Raw genomic sequence first — 22,763 nt, 5'->3', positions numbered from 1 at the left:
ACAGTGAAAATATACTTAACCGGACACTATATTGATCGAAAGTGTCACGCCACTGTCAATTGTGTATTAAAAACGTCTCATCCAAAGATCCATTGAAAAGGCCATAATTGTAATTTAATTATAAATATGAAAATAACAAACAAAAACTACCGTAAGTAAATACGATTTCTCTAAAGACTTTATAAATCGCATCAAATTGCGCTTTTGTTGCATAATAAAATTTAGTTTAGTCGACTTGACATGACTTGACGTTTGCATCATCAGTTCATTCACAATTGTCTGTGGGATTGAGGGTGGTTTTTATTATTTTATGAAATGTGGTTTTTTAAATACTTATGAGCATGTATCTATGCGGTTTAAATAAGTTGTAGACGTAATTTAATTGATATAAATTATTTGAAATAAAATTATTGTTAATTAATATATATAAATAGATGTATCTTGTATTAAATTCGATTCTCTACTAGAGAAATAATCACAAATATTAAACTTTATTAAGCTTTCTTTAAATTTAATTTGCATCCAGTCGATATGTTGATCGGCATCAATATATGCGAATATCTTGATACAGTTATTAATAAGCTTCAAAATTATTAACAACATTGTTTGATGTTAGAAGTTTTTTTGCAACTGTTTTGATTCTTAAAATTTGGCTTTAATTATTTTCTTTCCAAATACTGAAAAATCACTAGATAAACTCAAACCGTTTTGACTTAAATCTTCAAATCTTGACTACTTTACTTATTATAACTCATCTCTGTACCTATAAATGTTTATTTTAACATTTTATGGATCAAAGGAACTGTTCTTGCAATGTTGGTTTTTTGCTAAATGCTGACCCTGGTATTTAAAAAGGTTATTTAATAATAATTTTTGTATTCACTCTAGACATGCAATTTTTCAAGTGCCTAAACAATTAAGTATAACCCCAATATTAATAGCACTTAATACACTAGACATGCTCAAAATGATAATTATTTTAATTGTAGAAAAATAAATTTCTATTTAAACATAGTAAGTTAAACATTTAAACTTAATTGTTCCTTGTTGTTCTTTCTTTACAGAGCCCTCTTTGCCTACGTAAAGTTGTTGACTCTGATTAAGAAATATGAGAAGAAAAATTTCACTATTGCCGATATATTCCAAATAAATGTTGCCAATTTCCCCGATAAGGTTGCCATTGTCAGTGAAACACAATCATGGACATTCCGTCAACTGAATGAATTCTCCAATCGCATAGCCAATGTTTTACATGGTCATGGCTATAAGAAAGGTGATGTTGTTGGTTTGCTTTTGGAAAATCGTCCAGAATTTGTTGGCACCTGGTTGGGTCTGTCGAAAATTGGCGTTATTACACCACTTATTAACACTAACTTACGTGGCCCATCTCTGTTGCACAGCATCACTGTAGCCAAATGTTCCGCCTTTATTTATGGCGAAGGTTTCGTAGAAGCTATGAATGATATTTCTAAGGAACTTCCTTCAAATATTTCTTTATATCAATTTAATAACGAGGCCAATCAGCCGGTTAATGGTACAGCAAAAGATTTGACAACTCTATTAGAAGCTGCCCCTAAGGATAAATTGCCCGCCTCCGTAGAACGTCCATCACATCATGATAAATTGGTGTATATTTATACTTCGGGAACAACAGGTTTGCCTAAGGCTGCTGTTATCTCTCATTCACGGTAAGTAACTGGTGGTTTATTGGATACCAAATATATTAACTGTTGTTATTTTTTTATTATAGATACCTTTTCATTGCTGCTGGCATTCACTTTACCTTGGGTTTCCAACAGAAAGACATATTCTATACTCCACTACCTTTATACCATACAGCTGGTGGTATTATGAGCATGGGTCAAGCAATGATATTCGGATCAACAGTTGCCATACGTAAGAAGTTTTCAGCTTCCGGTTATTTCGCCGATTGTGTCAAATTTAATTGCACGGTAAGTATAATTTTTGTTTACAGAGTAATCAGATAAATTGTATGTGACGCCTAGAACCCATTCGTAGGAACTGTTATGATTCTTAAATATTTACAAATAGTTTTCAATTAACCAGTTTGTTGACATGATCTTAAATGCAGACAAATATCATTGGTCTCAAATCCAAAATACTTTGAACAAGTAAAAGCTGTAATAATACGTTTCAACATTTTTTTGTAGAATTATTTAAATTTTTTCTGGATAGTTTTATTTATACAAAATTAATATTTTCTTGTACCATCCAACGAGTCCCTTGTGCGTTCTTTTACCAGTGTCTTCGATCTCACATACTAAATTTCAAACACTAACCTACCGGAGGCACACGATATTCGCCGAATATACCAAATATAAAGATCCTTAGAAGAACTCATATACAATTGGAAATTTACTATCATAAATTTCATATCTGATACAAGTTTTTGTACATTAATACAAATAATAATGTGTCTTTTTCTTTTTCCGACAGATTGGTCAATACATTGGTGAAATGGCTCGTTACATTTTGGCCACCCCTCCATCGGAAAATGATACCAAACATAAAGTTCGTCTGATTTTCGGTAATGGTTTACGTCCTCAAATATGGCCTCAGTTCGTTGAACGTTTCAATATCGGCAAGGTGGGTGAATTTTATGGTGCCACCGAAGGTAACGCCAATATTATGAATCATGACAACACAGTTGGCGCTATTGGTTTTGTCTCCAGAATTCTACCCCAAATATATCCTATTTCAATTATACGTGCTGACCCCGATACCGGTGAACCTATTCGTGGCCCTGATGGACTCTGTCAGCTGTGCAAACCCAATGAACCTGGCGTTTTCATTGGTAAAATCATCAAGGGTAACCCGTCCAGAGAATTCTTGGGTTATGTAGATGAAAAGGCGTCTGCTAAAAAGGTGGTGTGCGATGTATTTAAAAAGGGCGACATGGCTTTCTTATCAGGTGATCTTCTGGTGGCTGATGAAAAAGGATACTTGTATTTCAAGGATCGTACCGGAGACACTTTCCGTTGGAAGGGTGAAAATGTATCCACTAGCGAAGTAGAGGCCCAAGTTAGTAATGTTGCTGGATACAAGGATACCATTGTTTATGGTGTTAATATTCCTAATACAGAAGGTCGCGCTGGTATGGCAGCCATCTACGATCCAGACGGTCAAGTTGATCTTGATAAATTTAGCCAGAACTTGGCTAAAGTTCTCCCTGCATATGCCAGACCACAATTCTTGCGCTTCCTCACAAAAATTGATCTTACCGGAACATTTAAGTTGCGCAAAGTCGATTTGCAAAAGGAAGGCTACGATCCCTATAAACTCAGTGATGCTCTTTACTATCTAACGCCGAAAGGCAAATACGAGCCACTTACCAAAGAAATTTACGACAAAATCTGTAGAAACGAAATGAGGTTCTAAGAATCAAAACATAGAGGGCTGGCATTGCGTTGCGTTGCCGTGCCGTACTTTTGGGTTTCTTGTTATTTAATTGTTAGACGAGTTTGTTAATGACCTTTAGCATTTCTACTCTATTCTTTTTTGTTTCTAGTTTAAATATGAAGGCGGAAGTGGATATCTTGTTCTGTTTATGTTCGTATGTATTTGCGGGAAATAGACTATTTAAATAAAAATTAGTTTTAGTATACTTACGTGTGTAATTAATTAATTTTGATATTGTTTTCTATTCTAGTATTTGTTTTGTTATAATTTTATTATTATTTTTAAATTTTTTATGTTTAGAAAAAAACTTAAGTGTAAATTTATTATTACTATTTTATTGTAATATTTGTAAATTGTTTATTACTGTTTACTTATTCAATAAGTTTAATCGTGATACGTTTTATGTGCTACTATAGATCCTCCACAATGAGTCTTTGGTTTCTATATTTATTTCCTATTATAAATTAAACAAATAAAATCAATGAAAATACTTTAAAGCATTAAATCATAGTCCTTAGCTTCACCTACACGTCTTTCCAAAATATATCTCCAAAGATATTTTTCTACAATTGTGCAATTGTAAATATGTATTTTACATTTGCCAATAACTCTTTATCTATTACTTTATTTATCAATACTTTTTCGTAACATTTACAAAATATTTTAATTGAATTTTGCCTCTTATAAATTCATTGAAAATATTTGCAAAAGTATTATGAATGAAGTTGCATTTTTATTTTACATTCTTTTGTATACATGCGTACATACTTACATACATATGTACAATGTATTTAGATTAAACTAATAATCAAATTTATATGTATTTAGTATAAATCTTTTTTTGTTTATTTAGTTATCAATTGTTATAAATTGTATACAACTATTATATTTGTACACATCCTTACATGCATAAACATGTATACTATTTGTTTTATATGAAACCTGCACTTTTTTATTATTAAATGACTTAGACTTAAAATTGTATAAAATGGTTTAATAAATATAAAAATTTTCTCGAAAATATCTAATAAATATTTTAATTCTTTGCTTAGGGGTTAACAGAAAAAATTTAATACAGTTTTTGTATAAATTATTTCTATCTATCTATCTATCTATCTATCTATCTATCTATCTATCTATCTATCTATCTATCGAAATAGAAAAGTGTTTTTTTAAATAACATTTCGTATTATACACGAAATTTTTGTAAATACATATTACGAAATTAGAAGTTACGAATTTTTTTGAAAAGATGAGCATGGTTTATTTTCAGAGTATGTACTAACAACCTTGCTACTAACTTTTTTGTGTGTAAATTTCCATAAGAGATATATAGCAGCTCGTTAGTTAATTATTTTGTATAAGGCCTAACATATTTATATTAGTAAATATTTGTACCTAAAATAGATGCTCTTCGATCTTCAGCAATTCTTCTCCGATTTTGCAAAGCAAGTTTAGATAGATGCTTCTCTTCATGCATGTATCCGTGTATATAAAATGTCTCCTTTATATTTAAATATTGACCAGTCTTATTTCTTTCCTCTTTGTTGAAACCATTAAATTTCAAATGACATAGGTTTACACATCTCTTTCTATTGTATACATAGCTTCCAAAGTGCAATTTTCATTGGAGTTGCCATAGAACCCTATAATAAACGTTACCAGTTTAACCGGGTTTTCTTAGACTGGCTTTAGACTATGCCTTTTGGGGCAGAGACACCAGTCATGCCATACGAGCTTGTAGGTAAAAGGTAAAAAGAAGAAGGGGGTTCGGCTTTGCTTTTGTCAGACGCTCTAAATTTTGATAGTTGCTTTATTTATATTCTGCTCTCACAGTATAAAGATCGTGTACATTTGGTATAATATTATGTGTTTGCATAAAATTGCATCCCTGATTAAATGCGACTCGCTTGTTTTTTTAATCATTTCAAAAGTCGTATTGCTCGGCTGTCTAAATGTGTGATGGTTTCATTACATATTGCGTTTAAACGATCCCATCCGAACTCTTCCTCACAAAATTTTTAAAGATCTTATTACTTGTGTGATCGTGTGAAGCCGGCTTTGTTTTATAAAAAATTAACAATGAAAAGGGAAAGGAAAAAGAAAATATAAAAATGAGGAAAAAGAAAAAAAGAATATATGTAAGTAAAAAAATACGCCGTCCCCGGTTAAATAGTTTGCTTCCCAAGGTTTCAGATCTCCCCAGTTACCCAGGGGTTTTCCTGGGCAGATCTCCGCTCTCGCAGAGGGCAGCTGTCCTCGAACGATTCAACCAGTGCACTTGTGAACGTTACCACTATGGCATCTATATCCTCTTTATTTCGACATTGAGAAGTGTCTTGACCTAAACGGTTCTTTAGTAAGGTCCCGAACATTGTCCAATTAGTTTTAGACTTTTTCCGAAACTCTATCAGCTTTGGTGGTGGCCTTAGTATTTTGAATCTTATGTACCGATGATCAGAAAAGGAGTGCTCGTCCGAAACTCTCCAATCCTGAATTTCGTTTAAAAGCTCTTCTGAACATATAGTTATATCTAATAATTCTTCTCTGATTCCATTGTTTTTTTTTTCAAAAAATTAACAGAATCATACGATTTTCAATTTTTCATCTGATTATTAGTAAGTTTAATTACATTTTGTATTTACATATTAATATTTTAATTTTATCCGAAAATTTTGACATGTCGTTTTACTGAATATTATAGTGTATAGCCAAATTTAATAATACTCACTCCCCAGGAAAAATTTTATTAGTTCTACAACTAGTTCTAGAACACATGATTTTCGCCTGAACTCGTTCTACTTTTGCGTTGAGACCAATGATTTTTGTTCGAAATTGTCACCTTCGGAACTAGTTCGTTATGGAGTCGACACTCGTTCTTTAGAACGCTTCTGGAACTAGATCTTTAATCAATGATTTTTGTTTGAATTTGCCAACCTCCGAACTAGTTCCAGGGAAGCTTTAGAGAACATATAAACAAATATTTCTTTTCTAGCGCTTTTGTTTCAAAATATTAAGATTAGGAGCAATTTTTAGAAACTGTTGAGGAATTTTTACTATTGAACTAATGTTATTTACAAAACTTATATTCATATAAATTTCTTAAGTAAAATTTAATATAATTCTTTCGCACCTCTAATATTTTAAATATTTTTTGTAGGAATATATGTTACAAGCAGCTAACTTTCCCTTCTTTCGGTGTCATTCAATTAGGGATCTCTTTAATATCTTGTAGTTCAGTTTAATGCAAAAATATACATTTGAACGCGTTTTCTATTTCGTTAAAAATAAATTTATAAATTTTAATTTTTTTTGACATTTTTTCAATTGATTCCAAGATGTTGTTTCGGAACTAGTATTCGTTCCATTGAACTAGTGCAGTAGTAATGTATAACTAGTTTCAAACAACTAGTTCCTTGAAAACTATGTAGAAGTATTTAAGAACCACAACAATATTCTAAAGAACGGGTTCCAGAAGTAATGGCGACACTACTAGTTCCAAGGCTGTTGTTTAAGAATCTGAAGTGGTTCTGTTTTCACTCGTTCTTGAACTAGTAGTTTTTAGAACAAGTTCTAAAATTTTTCCTGGGTCAGTAATTTTTATTTATTCAAATAAAAAATATAAATCAATTAATGATTTTTATTTTTCAAAACAAAGAATAAAAATCAACTAAAGAATTTTAATTTTCCAATTTTCAAATCTTATTTTTGCAAATTTTACCAATTTTTTTATTGATCTCTGTTTAAACCCGATAATTTTTACAGTGTTTTAAAGGTAAGTATAGCATAGCGAGTTTTATAATTAATTCTAAAAAATAAAAAGTATTGCCTGATTTTATTTGTGTGTTATTTGCATTTTTTATTTTCTTAGAAATGAAATACAAACCAAATACAATTTTTAATTTTTTTTAAATAAAAATAATAACAATTACCGTCTATAATTTTTTAAAATAAATATCAACAAATTTCGATTTAACAACAAAATACTAGGTTCTATGAAATACAATTTTACATATGTAGTTTAATTAAATTTTTAAAACCACAGTAGTTCGGAAGGTATTTTAAATTTGCTTGGTCCAAATTTCATTAAATTATCTTGAAAATTGCGGCCTGTTCCTTGCGCACAAGGTTTACATGGACAGCCAGACGGACGGACATGTCTTAATCGACTCAAAAAATGATTCTGAATCGATCGGTATACTTTAAGGTGGGTATTGAGCCAATATTTTTGTGTGTTACAAACATCAGCATCATCACCCAAACATCACCCTCCCCACTATTGTGGTGTAGGGAATAACAAATAATTTTAAAAATGGTATCATACAATAAACTAAATTTTATTTTTGTCATATCAAAAGCATTTTGGAGCCATCCTAATGTATATACATATGTATGTTTCTATGTTCTTTAAAATTGTATCTTTGTTTACAAATGTGATTTCATGTAGTTGAAATTGTTGCCACAAAATGTTGAGCCCAATTTCACACCACAAATGCACAATATGTTGATATACATATTTTTTTTCCTTAGTTCCTTAATACTATCCCATTTATAAAAAGTTTTTGGATGAATTGTCTGTGTCCGTCTAACAGTCTGTGTAACGGTCTGTTTTGTGGTTGGTATTTAGCTTAGAAGCTCATTTCTTGGTGTTTTTATAACATACATATCTAAGTAATTTATATGAGACTTGTGTATACAATAGGACTGTAACATTTATTTATTTACAGAGAGCGAGAGAAAAATCTAGTTGGTTATGACTCTAATATACGTACAACCTATGTGAGTCACGATAACAATCTTTTGTATATTTTCCCCTTAGCTTAAATGTCCAACATGGAAGTAATTTTTATGTTATTTTTGGAAGTTATTAGGAAGTGACATAAAAAAAATATTTTTGATTTGGAAGTCAATAAACATCATTTCCACAGAAGATAAAAAAACTGAATGCTTTTATTTTTGCTGGGATGTCATAACAAAAATGTTTCACCCGATTTCTGGTTTTGTGGTAGCAACTTTTAGAGTTAATTAATGAATGTTTTTGAGTAGTCTAGAATACATCGTAAAGAAACATCATGTTTCCATGACAATTTTTAAAGTTTGTCAAGTTTTCATTGACATACATATATCTGAAGTAAAAATATCATAGAAATTCTATTTTAATGTTTCATATTAAATCATAAAAATATAAAGTACAAAGATATTTACCTGGAAGGAAACGAGTAAAATTACTCGTTTCAACCCATTGCGGATGATTACATACTTTCATCACATTTAAAATTTTTGTTTTGTAAAACAAGTTCATTGTTGATACAACTAAATGAAAGCATTTGTGAACTGCAAACAATTGTTTACAATTCTTTTTTTGAATTTAGTTTTAAGCCTTTTATACCTATAAACTTACATACAAAAATATTGTACAATATATGTACATATACATACATATGGAGAATTTCGTGTAAAGTTATCGAACTTTAAAAATCGATGTCTTCCGATTTGGAAGAAATCGCCAAGGTAAGTACTATGGGATGGTGGGCCAGACACGAATTTTCAACTTTATCGGTTAAAAACTACCGGACTTAGAGGGTTTTATTCAAATGTGTTTAACTTCTCACCTATTGTTCCTAGCAAAAATTGTTCAAAGGAGTTCAGATAGCTATTTCTTCATTCTTTACAAAAATTTTTTTTTATTTTTTTAATTAATTTTTTGTTTAGAGCTGAAAATTTGTGTATGACCCACTATCTACTAACGTTTGTGTAAATTTCGTCAAAATCGATTTTTTGAGTTTGGTCACTTGACATGATATTCCCTATATATTACATATGTGCATTAACCCGAATGTATGGAAGCGAAAATATGTTTTTGTTACCCCTCTCATTATCTACCTTGCTTTGTTTTATGATGATTCTCTAAATATTCTAAGTTTGGTGATGGCCGTTCATGAACTGAACCAAATTTATAAAAGCGTTTTGAGTATTTTTTTTTTAATTTTACTTTTGTTTTGAAACAATTTATATTTGAAATGGGGTTTAAGTCCGCGCCCAATAATGTATTAATAATAATTAATTAAATAATCATAAATACCCGTCTCATCATAATTCTCATATTCCAAAAATTTAAGATTTGGATACCGTAAAAGGATTAAAATAACGTGTCTAACGTTTTAGGAGCTGTTTTAAATGTTACCATACATTGTATATTTTCAAAAGAAAAACTGAAAAATGAAAGTTTATAATCGGTCCTGCTCACGAAAGGCCATTGAAATATTTGGTGAAACCTAACTTAACTAATCAATTGCAACTTTAGATCTGTATAATTGCTTTCTTATGATATATAGCTGTACATATCTACACTAAAAAGTATATTTTTCAGCAATTCATAAAATTTCGCAATATTTTTCAGAAAGATTTCCATACATTTCGGTTAACCGGTTTTTTGTTTTCCGTAAACCGACCAACCGGTTTCTTTAAAAGTCGGTTTTTTATAAACACTAATAACAATACAAAGATCTTTTGAGACTGGGTAGCATTTTGAATTAAACATAAAAAGTCCTGTCTCCCTTACAATACTTTCTTAAAAATTGTCCAGCTTACGAGTGGACAAACCTAAACCCAAAATATTTCAGTAACATCATATGACATAACAACGAATACATATTTTGGGAATGGTAACTCAATCACCATTTTTGTGAGTCGATCTAATGTATGCATATATGTAAATACATAAAGGTGACATAGAGGTTTGTATAATTTTTTCCAATTTGAACGATACTTGTAAAGATTATTATTATGTCGCTTAATCAAAAACTCAGATAAATTCTAAATTCATTACCAAAAAGTCTTCTTTAATATGTTCTAGCTTACTCCGGACTCCAGGCTTAATTTTTCTTAAATTTGCTCTTAAAACTGGAAAATATGCCTTTAATATGCTACAGAAGTAAAATAATGCGATATTACGATTTTATGGGTAAAATATGCAAAAATATGCTCTTTCAAATCGATGCCAAAATTCGCAAATTTGTCTGAAACGAGTAAATATATTTTCCATGAGTCCATAAGCATAAAAGCATAATTTAGCATGATTTGACTTTTGTAGCATATTTAAGACATATTTTCGAGTTTTTAGATCATATTTTACTCTTTTGGTGCATATATGTTTATCGCTCAAGTTTTTTATATTTGTAAACTTAAAAAAACATTTTTTATTTAATATTTTAAATTAATTTTAAAGAAATTTAAAATTTTTCATTTTCGTTCGTAAAATTTGAATAATATTAAAAATAATAATAAAAATATGTGACAAAATCGATTTTAATGTCAGTTTACAATCTTTGAATATACAGTTAATCACAAAAATACAGAAATACTGACGATTGGTTTTATTTAAAAAAAAAAACATATTATTTTTTTCAAAAAACAAGAAAGTAACATATTTATTTATTAAAAACAATTATGATAATTATTATTCACTCCATTTTTTCCTCATATTTTGTTTCTTTGAGTTCTCATTTAAGCTAAAGTTAAAAAGGTGCAAAATTTACGTCACAAAAGTAAGTATACAGATCATTTCAGTTATATTTGGTTTAATGATATTAACAAAATTTATGAAAATTTTACTTGTATAAATATAATTACTTTTTAATAAAATATTTTTTACACAATAACTTGGAAAAAAATCTACTTTTAGTTCCGAAATCTTGAAATTTGGGACGATTGTCTCCGGAATTAATTAGTAGAACAGTTTTTTTTCTCATTTCTACGATTTTTTTTCACTTTAGACCCCGGATAGTGGATCTGTTGGTCATTTAACCCTCCAAATGATGCATTGGAAATAGAATTTTTAACATTTGAAAAAAGTTGTTATTTCGAAATTAATGTTATATGCATGGATTTGGCCATTTTAAACACAGTACATTCTTAAAAACCCGAAATTTAACTCCGATTTCTTAAGACTTACAACATAAACTTTAAAATATGGATAATTATATATATTTTCCTTAATTTAAACAAGTTTTCCAAATACTCCGATTTCCAAAGCATACAATAATGCTACCAATCATATCTTGATATACTCGATACAATAACCATGTTTTATGGATCGGACATTTTATTTGTTCTAGCAACAAATCAAGATGTATCCGAGTTCAAAATTGTTCAATTCGTATTCATACCACCAATTGAGCCTGATTTAATTTAAAAATTATACTATTTTGGACAATAATCAATTTCAGAACCGATATGTAGTGTAAGTTATTGACATGGTCACCATTCGACGATAATTGGTAGTATTTAGGAGTGTGTAATGGATGATTGGAACCAAAAAACTTGTTTTAATTAATGGATACTAGTGCAAATATTATTAATATCGCATTTTAAGATATAAATTTTAGGAAATCGCCGTTAAATATCGAATATGAACGCTATACTATGTTAAAACGGCAATGTTCCGCAATGGATTGTAATTATTGTAAAGAAACAATTAATTTAAAAGTTAAAATATCGTCTTCCAATGCATCATAATGAACAAACGAGGGATATCATTGAATACCCGATCCAAAACTCCGGGGGTTTAATGTTCTTAAATAGGAAAAAATGCTCCCATAAATAATATTCAGATCAATTACCAAAAATTTCAATTTTTCGGAACAAAAAGTGAATTTTTTCCATGTTATAGTGTACAGAATATTTTATTAGAAAATAATTACATTCAAACAGGTAAAATTTTCATGAATTTTGTTAATATTATTAAGCCAAATACACATTGAAATTATCTGTATACATACTTTTGTGGCGTAAATTTTGTACCTATTTAACTACACCTTAAATGAGAACTCAAGGAACCAAAATAACCCGAAAAAAGTAGTGAATAATAATTATCATAATTGTTTTTAATAAAAAATATGTTACTTTTTTGATTTTTGATAAAATATCCTTTTTTTAAATAAAACCAATTGTCAGTATTTCTGTATACTTATTTTTGAGATTAACTGTAAGTGAAAGAATGGCATGAAATATGACATTATATAATAAATATTAATTTATGTTTTCAGTCTTGTTGAGCTTTTCAATGTTAAAAAATAAAAAGAAAGAAAATTAATCTTTGAGCATATATTTAAAATTTTAGGAGCATATTTTGAGTTTTTTACTGTTTATTTTAAGTGCCTAGAACTCTTTATTTAGAACATATTTATGGTTATGGATTGTTGTATACAAGATATGTACATAAATACATATACATATGTGTGTAAGTTTTAAATATTTAAAAATTTAAATTGTTATTGTATTAAAAATTTCTTATACCAATGATAAAAATTAGAACTTATATGTATATAAGAAACTAGAACCAAAACATTTTCGAAAAATGCAAAAAATTGTATGGTCAACAATATGATCTATCAAAATTTTGTGTAGAAGAGTACGGATGGGATCGTCTAAACGCAATATGTAATAAAACCATCACACATTGAGAGAGAATACAGATGGAAAATTTGACAGTCGTGTGGCTCTCTTCATTTTTTGAAATGATTCAAAAAACAAGCAGGTCGCATTAGATCAGGGATGTATTTTTATGTAAACACATATAAAAATGTGAAACAGCTGTTTCCTTTCACTTTACTTTTTTATTGTTTAAGGTGCTATTAGACGACATGTTTTTTACATATATATGTACTGTCACTTTTTTATCCATATGTAATTCCGAATGTATGTCAAAATTTTTATTTTACATACAATTCATAATTTTTGCTATCACACCAGCCTGTGTTTTTCCATATGACATAACCTATGAATGTAATTAAAGCTGTCTTTTTAATGCGTAAAATTGTTAAAATTATAAATTAGTTTATTAAAAATTCAAAAATATTACACGAAAATAGAACTCGCTCTCGAAAATATTACATATGTATTTCCACATGTATTTTACATATGCAATGTTTCATATGTATCAGACGATATATTCAACTTTTACAGATGGAAATTTTGACAGTACTTATGTAAAATACATGTCGTCTAATAGCACCTCTAATACCAATCGTGTAAACACGAAAAATATAAATCTAACTAGGGTTCTATAAATAGACTTTCGAATAATCGAACAATCGACTTTTTGTCAATAAAAGTCGAAGTCGACTATTTTGTTCCAAAAATGTCGATAACACGACTATCGTCTATAAAAAAAATCGAAAAGTCGACTTTGTTAATAAAAGTCGAAAAAGGTCGATAAGTCGAAAAAAGTCGAAGATAATCGAAAAGTCGGAAAAAGTCGAAAAAAATTAGGAAAAGGTCGAAAACTCGAAAATTTTATAAACAAGTCAAAAATAGTCGAAAATTTTAAAAAAGTGTAAAAAAATGTAAAAATCTCGATATAGTCGGAAAAACTCGAAATAAGTCAAAAAATAGTCGGAAAAAAGTCGAAAATAGTCAAAAAGTCGAAAAAATCGAAAAATGTCGAAAAGTCGAAAATTGTAAAAACAAGTCAAAAATAGTCGAAAATTTTAAAAAAGTGTAAAAAAGTCAAAAACTCTAAATTAGTTGGAAAACCTCGAAAAAAGTAAAAAAAATAGTCGGAAAAAAAATAAAAAAATAGTCGGAAAAAATTAAAAAAAAATAGTCGGAAAAAGTAAAAAAATAGTCGAAAAAAGTCGAAATAAGTCGAAAAGTCGACTATTTATAGAATACTTATAGTCGAAAAGTCTAAAAGTCGACTTTTAACTAAATGAAAAAAGTCGAAAAGTCGACTTTTCGTTTTAACTATAGAAGCCTAAATCAAACGACTTTTATTCCCTTTTTTTTGTGATACGGATGGAATTTCATTTTACTTTTTCATTAGACTTGTCGTACGTAAAGTGTGATCGTGTGAAGTGCCCCTAATAAATAATCAATTAAAAAACAACGATTGAAACATAGGCAATTGAAAAATGTCTGTAGGAGCTGCTTTTACATGTATGTAGAAAATATAAATGAAACGCTAGAATCAAAACATATATATAACAAATTACTTAACAAAAACTTTACTTTGTAGATTTTTGGTAAAAGTCTAATATTTCCAATAAAGCTTGAAAACACAAATAAATATTAAATACTTTTTTTAGCATTCATGTTACAGACACCTTAAACACATTAACATGGAGGAATGTGTGTAGTTAGATTCTTTTATAAATATTACTTTATTAATTTAATCATTTTCCGCATAAAAATGACTGCATTTCCGTTTTTTCTTAAACAATACTTGCACGTACAGATTTCTATATTTCTAGGTTTAAGTAGATTTTTAGGTCAGTACAACAATACATTTGCGAAAGTTGAATAATATTAATTTTCAGCTGTAAGGGAAGATTTATATTGTTTTGAAGGAAAAAATCTAAATTAAAAAGTCTTTCAAAAATGTTCAAATAGGTCACAACAACTGAGAGGTTTTAAAATATTTTTACATTAACTACTCTAGTCATAAGTTTTTAAATTTAATAAATTCTAATTGTTCTCCAACTTTTGGAGAAACCAGTTTTCAGTTAACCGAAAATTGGCCAATAAAAACCGGTTAACCGAAATGCATATAAATCTTGTAAATATACTTATATTTAGTTGGAAGAGGACATTTTGAGAAATATTATAAACTAGCTAATATCCGTTGCCATTCGCTGCCCCAATCGAAATTAAATGCATTATAATCAAAAAAAATATTTATTAAATTCGCACTAAAACATAATTTTTTTAAATGTTTATTATAATTTCTCTTGATGACAATGTATTTAATTTAAATTTTCAAATAATACATTAATGATCTATTTATTTCTTACTTGCTAAAATTTAATATATACTTTTATTCCTAAAGAATAATTCTTATTCTAATGCCTTGGGATTTTTTTGGCATTTTTCTTTCGTTTATCTTGCAAACTGTTAGATAGTTTAAATTTTTCATAGATAGATAGAAATTGGCGAACTTTCAATTATTTACTTGGCATCTCTCATATGTAACATATTGTTAATATAGAAAACTATTGTGGTTAGAATTTTCAAAATCGTTAAGTAGGTTTTTTTATTTATACTACCCACTTAACGATTTTAAAAGTTTCAACCACAATAGTTTTCCAGTTTAACAATATGTTACATATGAGAGATGCCAACCAAATTATTGCAAGTTCGACAATTTCTTTCTATCTATGAAAAATTTGAATTACTTAACAGTTTTCAAGATATACGAAATTTTGTATTTAATTCATATATGTGGTGCCAAGGCCCCCTTTGAAAGTCCGCCCGTTTTTTTCTAAATGTTCATATGAATGTCAAAGTTATTCATATAAAATTTTAAGATTCTAGCTCTAATAGTTTCATAGGTATACTATTTTTTCTATTTAATTCATGTAGGATCTTTAAGTTCCCCAGATGAAAGTCTGCCCTTTTCCCCCAAAATGTTCAGATGAATATTAAAGTAATTTATGCAAAATTTGATGAATCTACTTCTATATTTTCCTAGATAAACAATATTTTGTGTTTTATTCATATGGGAGATGTCAAGTCCCCATTGAAAGTTCGCTCGTTATACTCTAACCGCCTTATGCAAAAACGATTATTAAGTTAACAACGGTTATTAAAACATGTTTTTATATGGAAAAAGTGTGTAGTAAACCATTGTTAACTTTAATAATCGTTTTTGCATAAGGCCCTAAATGTTTAGATGAATTTTAAAATTCTTCAAGAAAAATTTAAAGATTCTCTCGCTCTAATAGTTTCTGAGATATACGAATTTTTCTATTTTATTCATGTTGGAGCCCACCCAGATGAAAGTCCGCTTTTTTTCTTAAAAATTTTCAGATGAATATTAAAGTTCTTCGTGCAAAATTTTAAGAATTTAGTTGTATTAGTTTCCCAGGTAAACAATTTTTGTATCTAATTAATATGGGAGGTGCCGCTCCCTCTTGGGCAGTCTGCCAATTTAATACCCAAAATATTTATATGGATGTTAAAATTATTCCTGCAAAATTTTAAGAATCTAACTGTAACAGTTTCCAAGATAAAATAATTTTTGTATTTAATTTAACGCTAGTCCGCCCACTTTTTATCCTAAATAATCATATTGACACTCGACATTCGAAGACTCTAACTGTTATATTATCTCAAGAAAAACGATTTTTTCCGGTTCTCACCTATTTACGACTCTACATACTTAATTTCATGTTTCTAGGTTCAATATTATAGAAAATTCAAAAAGTACTTTTTGCAGAACGAAAAAGTACCAAAAAATTCCCATTGATTTGTTCTCGTCTAATCCGGGCTCTACATACTTAATTTCATGTTTCTAAGTTTATTATTATGGAAAACTTAAAAAGTACCTTTTGAAAAACGAAAATGTACCAAAAAGTTCACTTTTTTTGGTTCTCACCTAATTCTGACTCAACATACTTAATTTCATGTTCCTGGGTTCATTATTATAGAAAACTCAAAAAGAACGTTTTGAAAAACGAAAAAGTACCAAAAATTTCCATTTTATGTGTTCTCACCTAATTCCGAATCGACATACTTAATTTCATGTTCCTAGGTTCAATATTATAGAAAATTCAAAAAGTACTTTTTGAAAAACGAAAAAGTACCAAAAAGTTCCACTTACATAATTTCATATTTCTAGCCAATAACAACACACTAGTGCTGCTCTCGGTCTGCCTTGTTTTTATAAACAAGAGTACAATAACAAAATTAACCGTAAGATTATGTATGTATATTGTTTTTGTTTTTTTTTTTTAATTTCTGTCTGAGCATGAAAAAATCTCAATTTTTGATGAAATTTTCAGAGGTTTTCTCAGATTTTTTCTCATATCTCCGGTATTTATGAACCGATTTTGCTGATTTTAAGTAGCGATCTGGGGTCCTTTAAAAACTGATTTCAACAAACACACAGACAGACAGAGAGACAGACGGACATGGCTTAATCAACTCCGCTACCTATAGGGATCCGGAATACATGTATATATTTTATGGGGTCAGAAAATTATATTATAGAAATTACAAACGGAATGACAAACTTACATATAACCTTCTCACGAAGGTGAAGGGTATAAAAATTATGTATATACATATTTATAGATTCATAAACGAATTTTTGTTCGAATTGGATAACGCTTACTCGGTTTAGTCTCCATTTTCAAACTTTAAAAAATTTTGTGAAATGAATTTTAAAAAATTAACGTTTTCTATACTGGATGTTATAGAGAATATATATAAGAATTTAACACAAAAAGAATAAGCTCAATTCCTCTCATATTTTTTCCGCGATGTGAAGTTAAAGGATTTCGGGAAAAGGCAGTTCTGTCAATAATTAAGTAAAAATTATATTATTACAAGTTGTTGCTTAATTTTGATCAAGTAAATTGCGATTGTTATTTCCAAGTCCGTGGAATTCTCTTATTATTTTCGTTATATCCGAAATTAAAAATCATTAACACTCTAAAAACCGGGGTTAAATTCAAATTCTCCATTTAAAATAGCAAAATATTTTGTATTTAATTATGAACACATTTTGACAAACTACACGAAAATATTTCCAGGAATCAAACTATTTCATAAATTAATCCTCTGTCGTATTTGGGGTTAATTCAAGACTAATTCATATAAACACTAAAAAACATGTTTAAAAACAAATTTGGTTTATCGCATTATTTGTATGTCTAAAAATAACTTCTAAGAAGTTTCATCAATATCCATCAACAAATTAACATCATGCTCTAATTCTTTTATGAACATAATATATTCAAAATTTTGATTTTAACCACGGTGTTAAGAGGGATAATGATTTTTAATTTCGGAAATTTCATCAGAAATAATAATCATTCAGAAGTGGGTAAATCGTTTGTAACATACCTATCTACCGATTTTTGTAATGATCGGGCTTCATTTGACCCTAGCTTCCATACAAACTCCCCTTCAGAAAATGACTTAAAGGTCAAAATTCATTTACAAACACTAATGACACTTTTAAATTCTACATAAATAATATTGAAGTAAACTTAACTCCCCCTACCAACATTTATAAGGATAGGGCCATATTTTGCCCTATTCCCCTTTGAGCCCTCTTGTAAAAAATCTCTTTTTTTGCCAAAAATAATAAAAATATTCCGAAATAAAGTTAAAAAACAAATGCTTTATTTTTTTAAATAATCCCCATTTGTAACATACATACTGACTGGTGTAGGGTATCATATGATCGGCTACGCCCGACTATACATTCATACTTGTTTCATATGTGATTTGACATTCTCGAAAATCAAAGACATCTATATGCTTGCTATGCTCTGCTTACAGTTTATGTATTTTACAATATTATGTTATATTGCGCCATCTATGTTTCATTAAAAATTAAATGTACGCTTATCAAAGACACTTTTTATTATTTAATTTTACACTGAATACCAGTTAACGCAATTTGTAAAACATGTCTCAGCTGTATTCAATAATGATTTTGTTTTTTGGAAAAACATGGGGATTTCAATTTAAAAATAGGGAGTTTTTTTTGGGATTTTCAGTCTAAGATTGGTGACATTATTTAAAATTCTTCTGGCAACACTGGATCGTTTTGACAAATAGATGTCAGTAGCGTTATCAATTAATTATAGCGCATGTTCAATAAAATTTTCCAGTAAATACCAAAATTTTATTGAGTATGGCAATATTATTTTTTACTTGACAGTTTAATAACATAAACAAAAACAAATAACTACAAACATTTTTACAGCAAGGTAAAACAACTGATAAGAAAATATGTAGTATGTATGTATGTTGAATATACGAAAGAAAAGCCAGCGAATTGGAGTAAAAGCAGAGTGATAAAATAATACCAATCGTTATGGGAATAAGCTGCATGGAATTTGGGATTGAAATTTGTGATTTACAATTAGGAAACAACAATTGCTATTAGAATGAGTTAGTTGCATATAAGACTTCTAGAGAAATGGTAGTTAGCGTAAAGTTCGTTCGGGTAGCGCGTTTTTATAAAATCAAAATTTACACATATTTCGACAATATAGAGTGCCAATGATGTTAGTTTTTAAAATAAAATTTTGCATAACTAACTATTTAATTTTTTTTAAGTATAGAATTTTCCAAAGAAAAAATAAATGCAATTTGAAAATATAATTAATATTTTTTATATACTGCGGCATCTAGTGTGCAAATAAAACAAGTCTATGAATTTTGACTATGTATATTACGAAAAGAGTGCTATAAATATCAAGCAACAATTATTAAGTTAACAAACAATTCGTTTTGTTTTGACAAATAGATGTCGGTAGCGTTAATAACTATTTCTCATAGCGCATGTTCAATACATTTTCCAATGTCAAAAATCCCATAAATCCTCGATTTGTATTAGTGTGGCATCGCCGTGTTCTTATGTTTTACTTGACATTTTATTGACAACTGTCAAATACTCTCACGCTCTTGTTCTGCTCTCTGTTTTATTCGTTTATTAAAATTCGGTCGTTTTGCTTGTGATTTGTGAAAAAAGTAAAAAAAAATAAGAAGTGGAATCAATTTAAGTTAGATTTTATTCAAATTGAATAAAATTCATGATTATTTATGTTAAAAGTAATTCAGAATCAAATGGTTTAAATTTAGAAAATGTATTGAAAACAAGCAAACATCCAGTAGAGTGTTAGAAAATAAATCTGTGTTTATGGGCTAACGCCCCCAGTGCTGCTGCCGCCACTAAACGACCAGAAGAAGAAGATGTTTCGAAAGTATAGAAATTTCTTCTTCTGCTAAGGAAAGCGAAAAAACCAAAGAAAATTATATTCAGTGGTGGAGGTACATCAATGTTCTTTTTCCTTGGAAAAATAAAGTGTTTAAATACAAAAACAAAAATCTTGTTAAAAAATGTGCAATATTTGGAATAGATACAAAAAAACACAACAACTATGTTTCCGAAGTTTCCTGCTTTTCTTTAATTGCTGGAAAATATTACGGATGCCACAAAATGTTTGGCATCCCTTAGACGCAAGTAGTAAAATATAAATTGTTCACAAGAAATATATTTAGAAAAAAAGAAAATAAATGAAATAGTTTTAACAAAAATAATTATAATAAAAAACAAGAATAAAACATAATCAAACCAATGACAGGCTCCTGTCGCATACGCAGCAGTGACAAATAGTTGTTAACCCTTCAAAACCGTGTTAATGTGCACTCGTCCCACCTTCACTGGCACCTCCTCACCACCACCCTACAACCACTACAACTATTTTTACAACTACTACTCCTCAAAAATATATAACGACTGACTCTGTAGCTGCTACTCCTACTACAGCAATTACGAATCGAAACTTTACCTTTTTAATACCACTCACCTACAAACATATAAACAAACACACAACAACTCACCTAATTTAGAACAACTGTGCAACAACAAAACCAAATATAAAAGAAAAAAGAAAACGTAATAATAACAGCTAAAGTGTAGAAAGAATTTAAATAAAATAATTAAAACAAATTAAAAAAGGACAAAATGCAAGCTAAAAAACGTTACATTCTAGTGTTTGTATCCTGCGCATTTCTGGCGTACTGTTATTTTGGTGGTTACCGGCTGAAAAATGCAGCTCATCGTCGTCGCGGTTCTTCATCTTCAGCTTCAGTCGAAGGTGACAGCGAGTCCCTGGATCATTTGCCCAGTTATCTTTCTAATGAGGCGGTAAAGGACTATTTACACTCTATTGGCCCAGAAGTGGCGGAAAAAATATCTAAATCACGAACGGGATCAGAAAAGTTGCCAGCATCCGGTGATCAAGCACCTGCGAATGCAATAGCAACATCGTTGACAGCACACTCCTGTCGCATGGAAACATGTTTCGATTTTAGCAAATGCTATAATGAGTTTCTTATTTATGTCTATCCACCCGAACCGCTTAATTCACTGGGTGCTGCTCCACCAATTTCTCCCAATTACCAAAAGATCATTACCGCCATACAAGAGTCACGCTATTATACGCCAGATCCGGAACGGGCTTGTCTTTTCGTGTTAGGCATCGATACATTGGATCGCGATTCGCTATCAGAGGATTACGTGCGTAATGTACCGTCTCGTTTGGCTCGTCTACCTCATTGGAACAACGGTCGTAATCATGTTATATTTAATTTGTACTCGGGCACATGGCCCGACTACGTTGAACATTCGCTTGGATTCGATACGGGCGATGCGATTTTAGCGAAGGCCAGCATGAGTGTACAACAGATGCGACCAGGTTTCGATATAAGCATTCCATTGTTTCATAAGCAATTTCCGTTACGCGCCGGTTCTACAGGTCTGGCATCGTCCATGCATTTTCCATCAAACAAAAAGTATCTGTTGGCTTTTAAAGGCAAACGGTAAGTTTATTTATTTTTTTATTTGTGAAAAACTATGTTTATTTAGTTTTGCGCTAGAAAATATTAAGACTTTTAAAAGAGAAAAGAGATCAGAAAACGGGAAACTGAGTATTCAGTTTCTGTATACCATGTCTAATGTCACAGGTATTAATGTTATTCAAGTAGAAAAAGAAAAGTCCAGTATTTAACAAAATTTGATTGCCTTTTTTTAAAGAAATGGTTTCTTGATTATTAGAATAAAAATTCCTTGTTTCATCTTAAGTATGAAGCTATAGGTACAAAAAGTATATACATATGTATGTGGTAAAGAGTACATAAAGTTTCAACATATATTTGTTTTAGAAAAATATATTGGAAATTCTCAAGGATACGGAAAGATAAATTTAAAAAAATTGTCTTCTCTTCGGTGATTATCTTTTTCCATTTGTTGTTGATGAAAACTAATACGTATAAATATTTAAATAAATATTTTTATAATGTTAACAGTTTTAAGCTAAATCGTTAAAGTCCATTAAACAAAAAAATATTAGAAAATCAAAAACTGAAGAGCAGATTTTCTATATAACATAAAGTATAATTTGTATATCAAGCCATATCATTGCTGTTATACTTGATGATATTTAAGCTTGAGAATATCAGAATTAAAATTTATTCAAAAAAGTAATTTAATTACAAATAGAAAAAAAACAGAAAAAATCTTCTACTAAATTGAAATAAATGAATCATTCATTTAAGCAATTAACAATTTTTCAATTAATTCTTTTCACACAAAAAAATTAATTGAAGGGCTTATTGCATTAATACGATATGACACAAAAACAAAATTTTGAGTATATTCTAGTAGATTTTTTAAGTGGCTTATTATGAATAAATTTGGCTAAATATAGGTATATTATTCTGCAGTAAAAGGCAGGTACTGTAGTATGATTTGGTATAGGCAAAAATATTGTAAATGTAATGACAAAATGCATTGCATTAGTTTGGCTGAATATTTAGATTTA

At 29.3% G+C, this 22,763-nt stretch overlaps 2 protein-coding genes across 2 annotated transcripts in view; both read left to right on the top strand.

The window, feature by feature from the left end:
• The window catches only part of LOC111677309 (long-chain fatty acid transport protein 4), a 36,841-nt gene extending 32,933 nt beyond the window's left edge, over positions 1-3,908 (top strand). The window contains exons 3-5 of the mRNA XM_023438398.2: positions 1,065-1,688; positions 1,751-1,952; positions 2,458-3,908. Coding sequence (XP_023294166.2) covers positions 1,065-1,688; positions 1,751-1,952; positions 2,458-3,399 — 1,768 coding nt within the window. The 3' untranslated portion in view covers positions 3,400-3,908. The remainder of the gene's footprint in view (positions 1-1,064; positions 1,689-1,750; positions 1,953-2,457) is intronic.
• A 15,433-nt stretch (positions 3,909-19,341) lies between these two features.
• LOC111677307 (exostosin-1) overlaps positions 19,342-22,763 on the top strand; it is a 74,699-nt gene continuing 71,277 nt past the window's right edge. The window contains exon 1 of the mRNA XM_046953487.1: positions 19,342-21,762. Within this exon, the coding sequence (XP_046809443.1) occupies positions 20,906-21,762 (857 nt within the window). The 5' untranslated portion in view covers positions 19,342-20,905. The remainder of the gene's footprint in view (positions 21,763-22,763) is intronic.

The sequence above is a fragment of the Lucilia cuprina genome, chromosome 6, assembly GCF_022045245.1.
Source record: "Lucilia cuprina isolate Lc7/37 chromosome 6, ASM2204524v1, whole genome shotgun sequence".
NCBI lineage: Eukaryota > Metazoa > Arthropoda > Insecta > Diptera > Calliphoridae > Lucilia > Lucilia cuprina.
The sequence above is the reverse complement of the archived record's forward strand: the minus strand, read 5'-3'. Positions and strand labels throughout refer to the sequence as shown.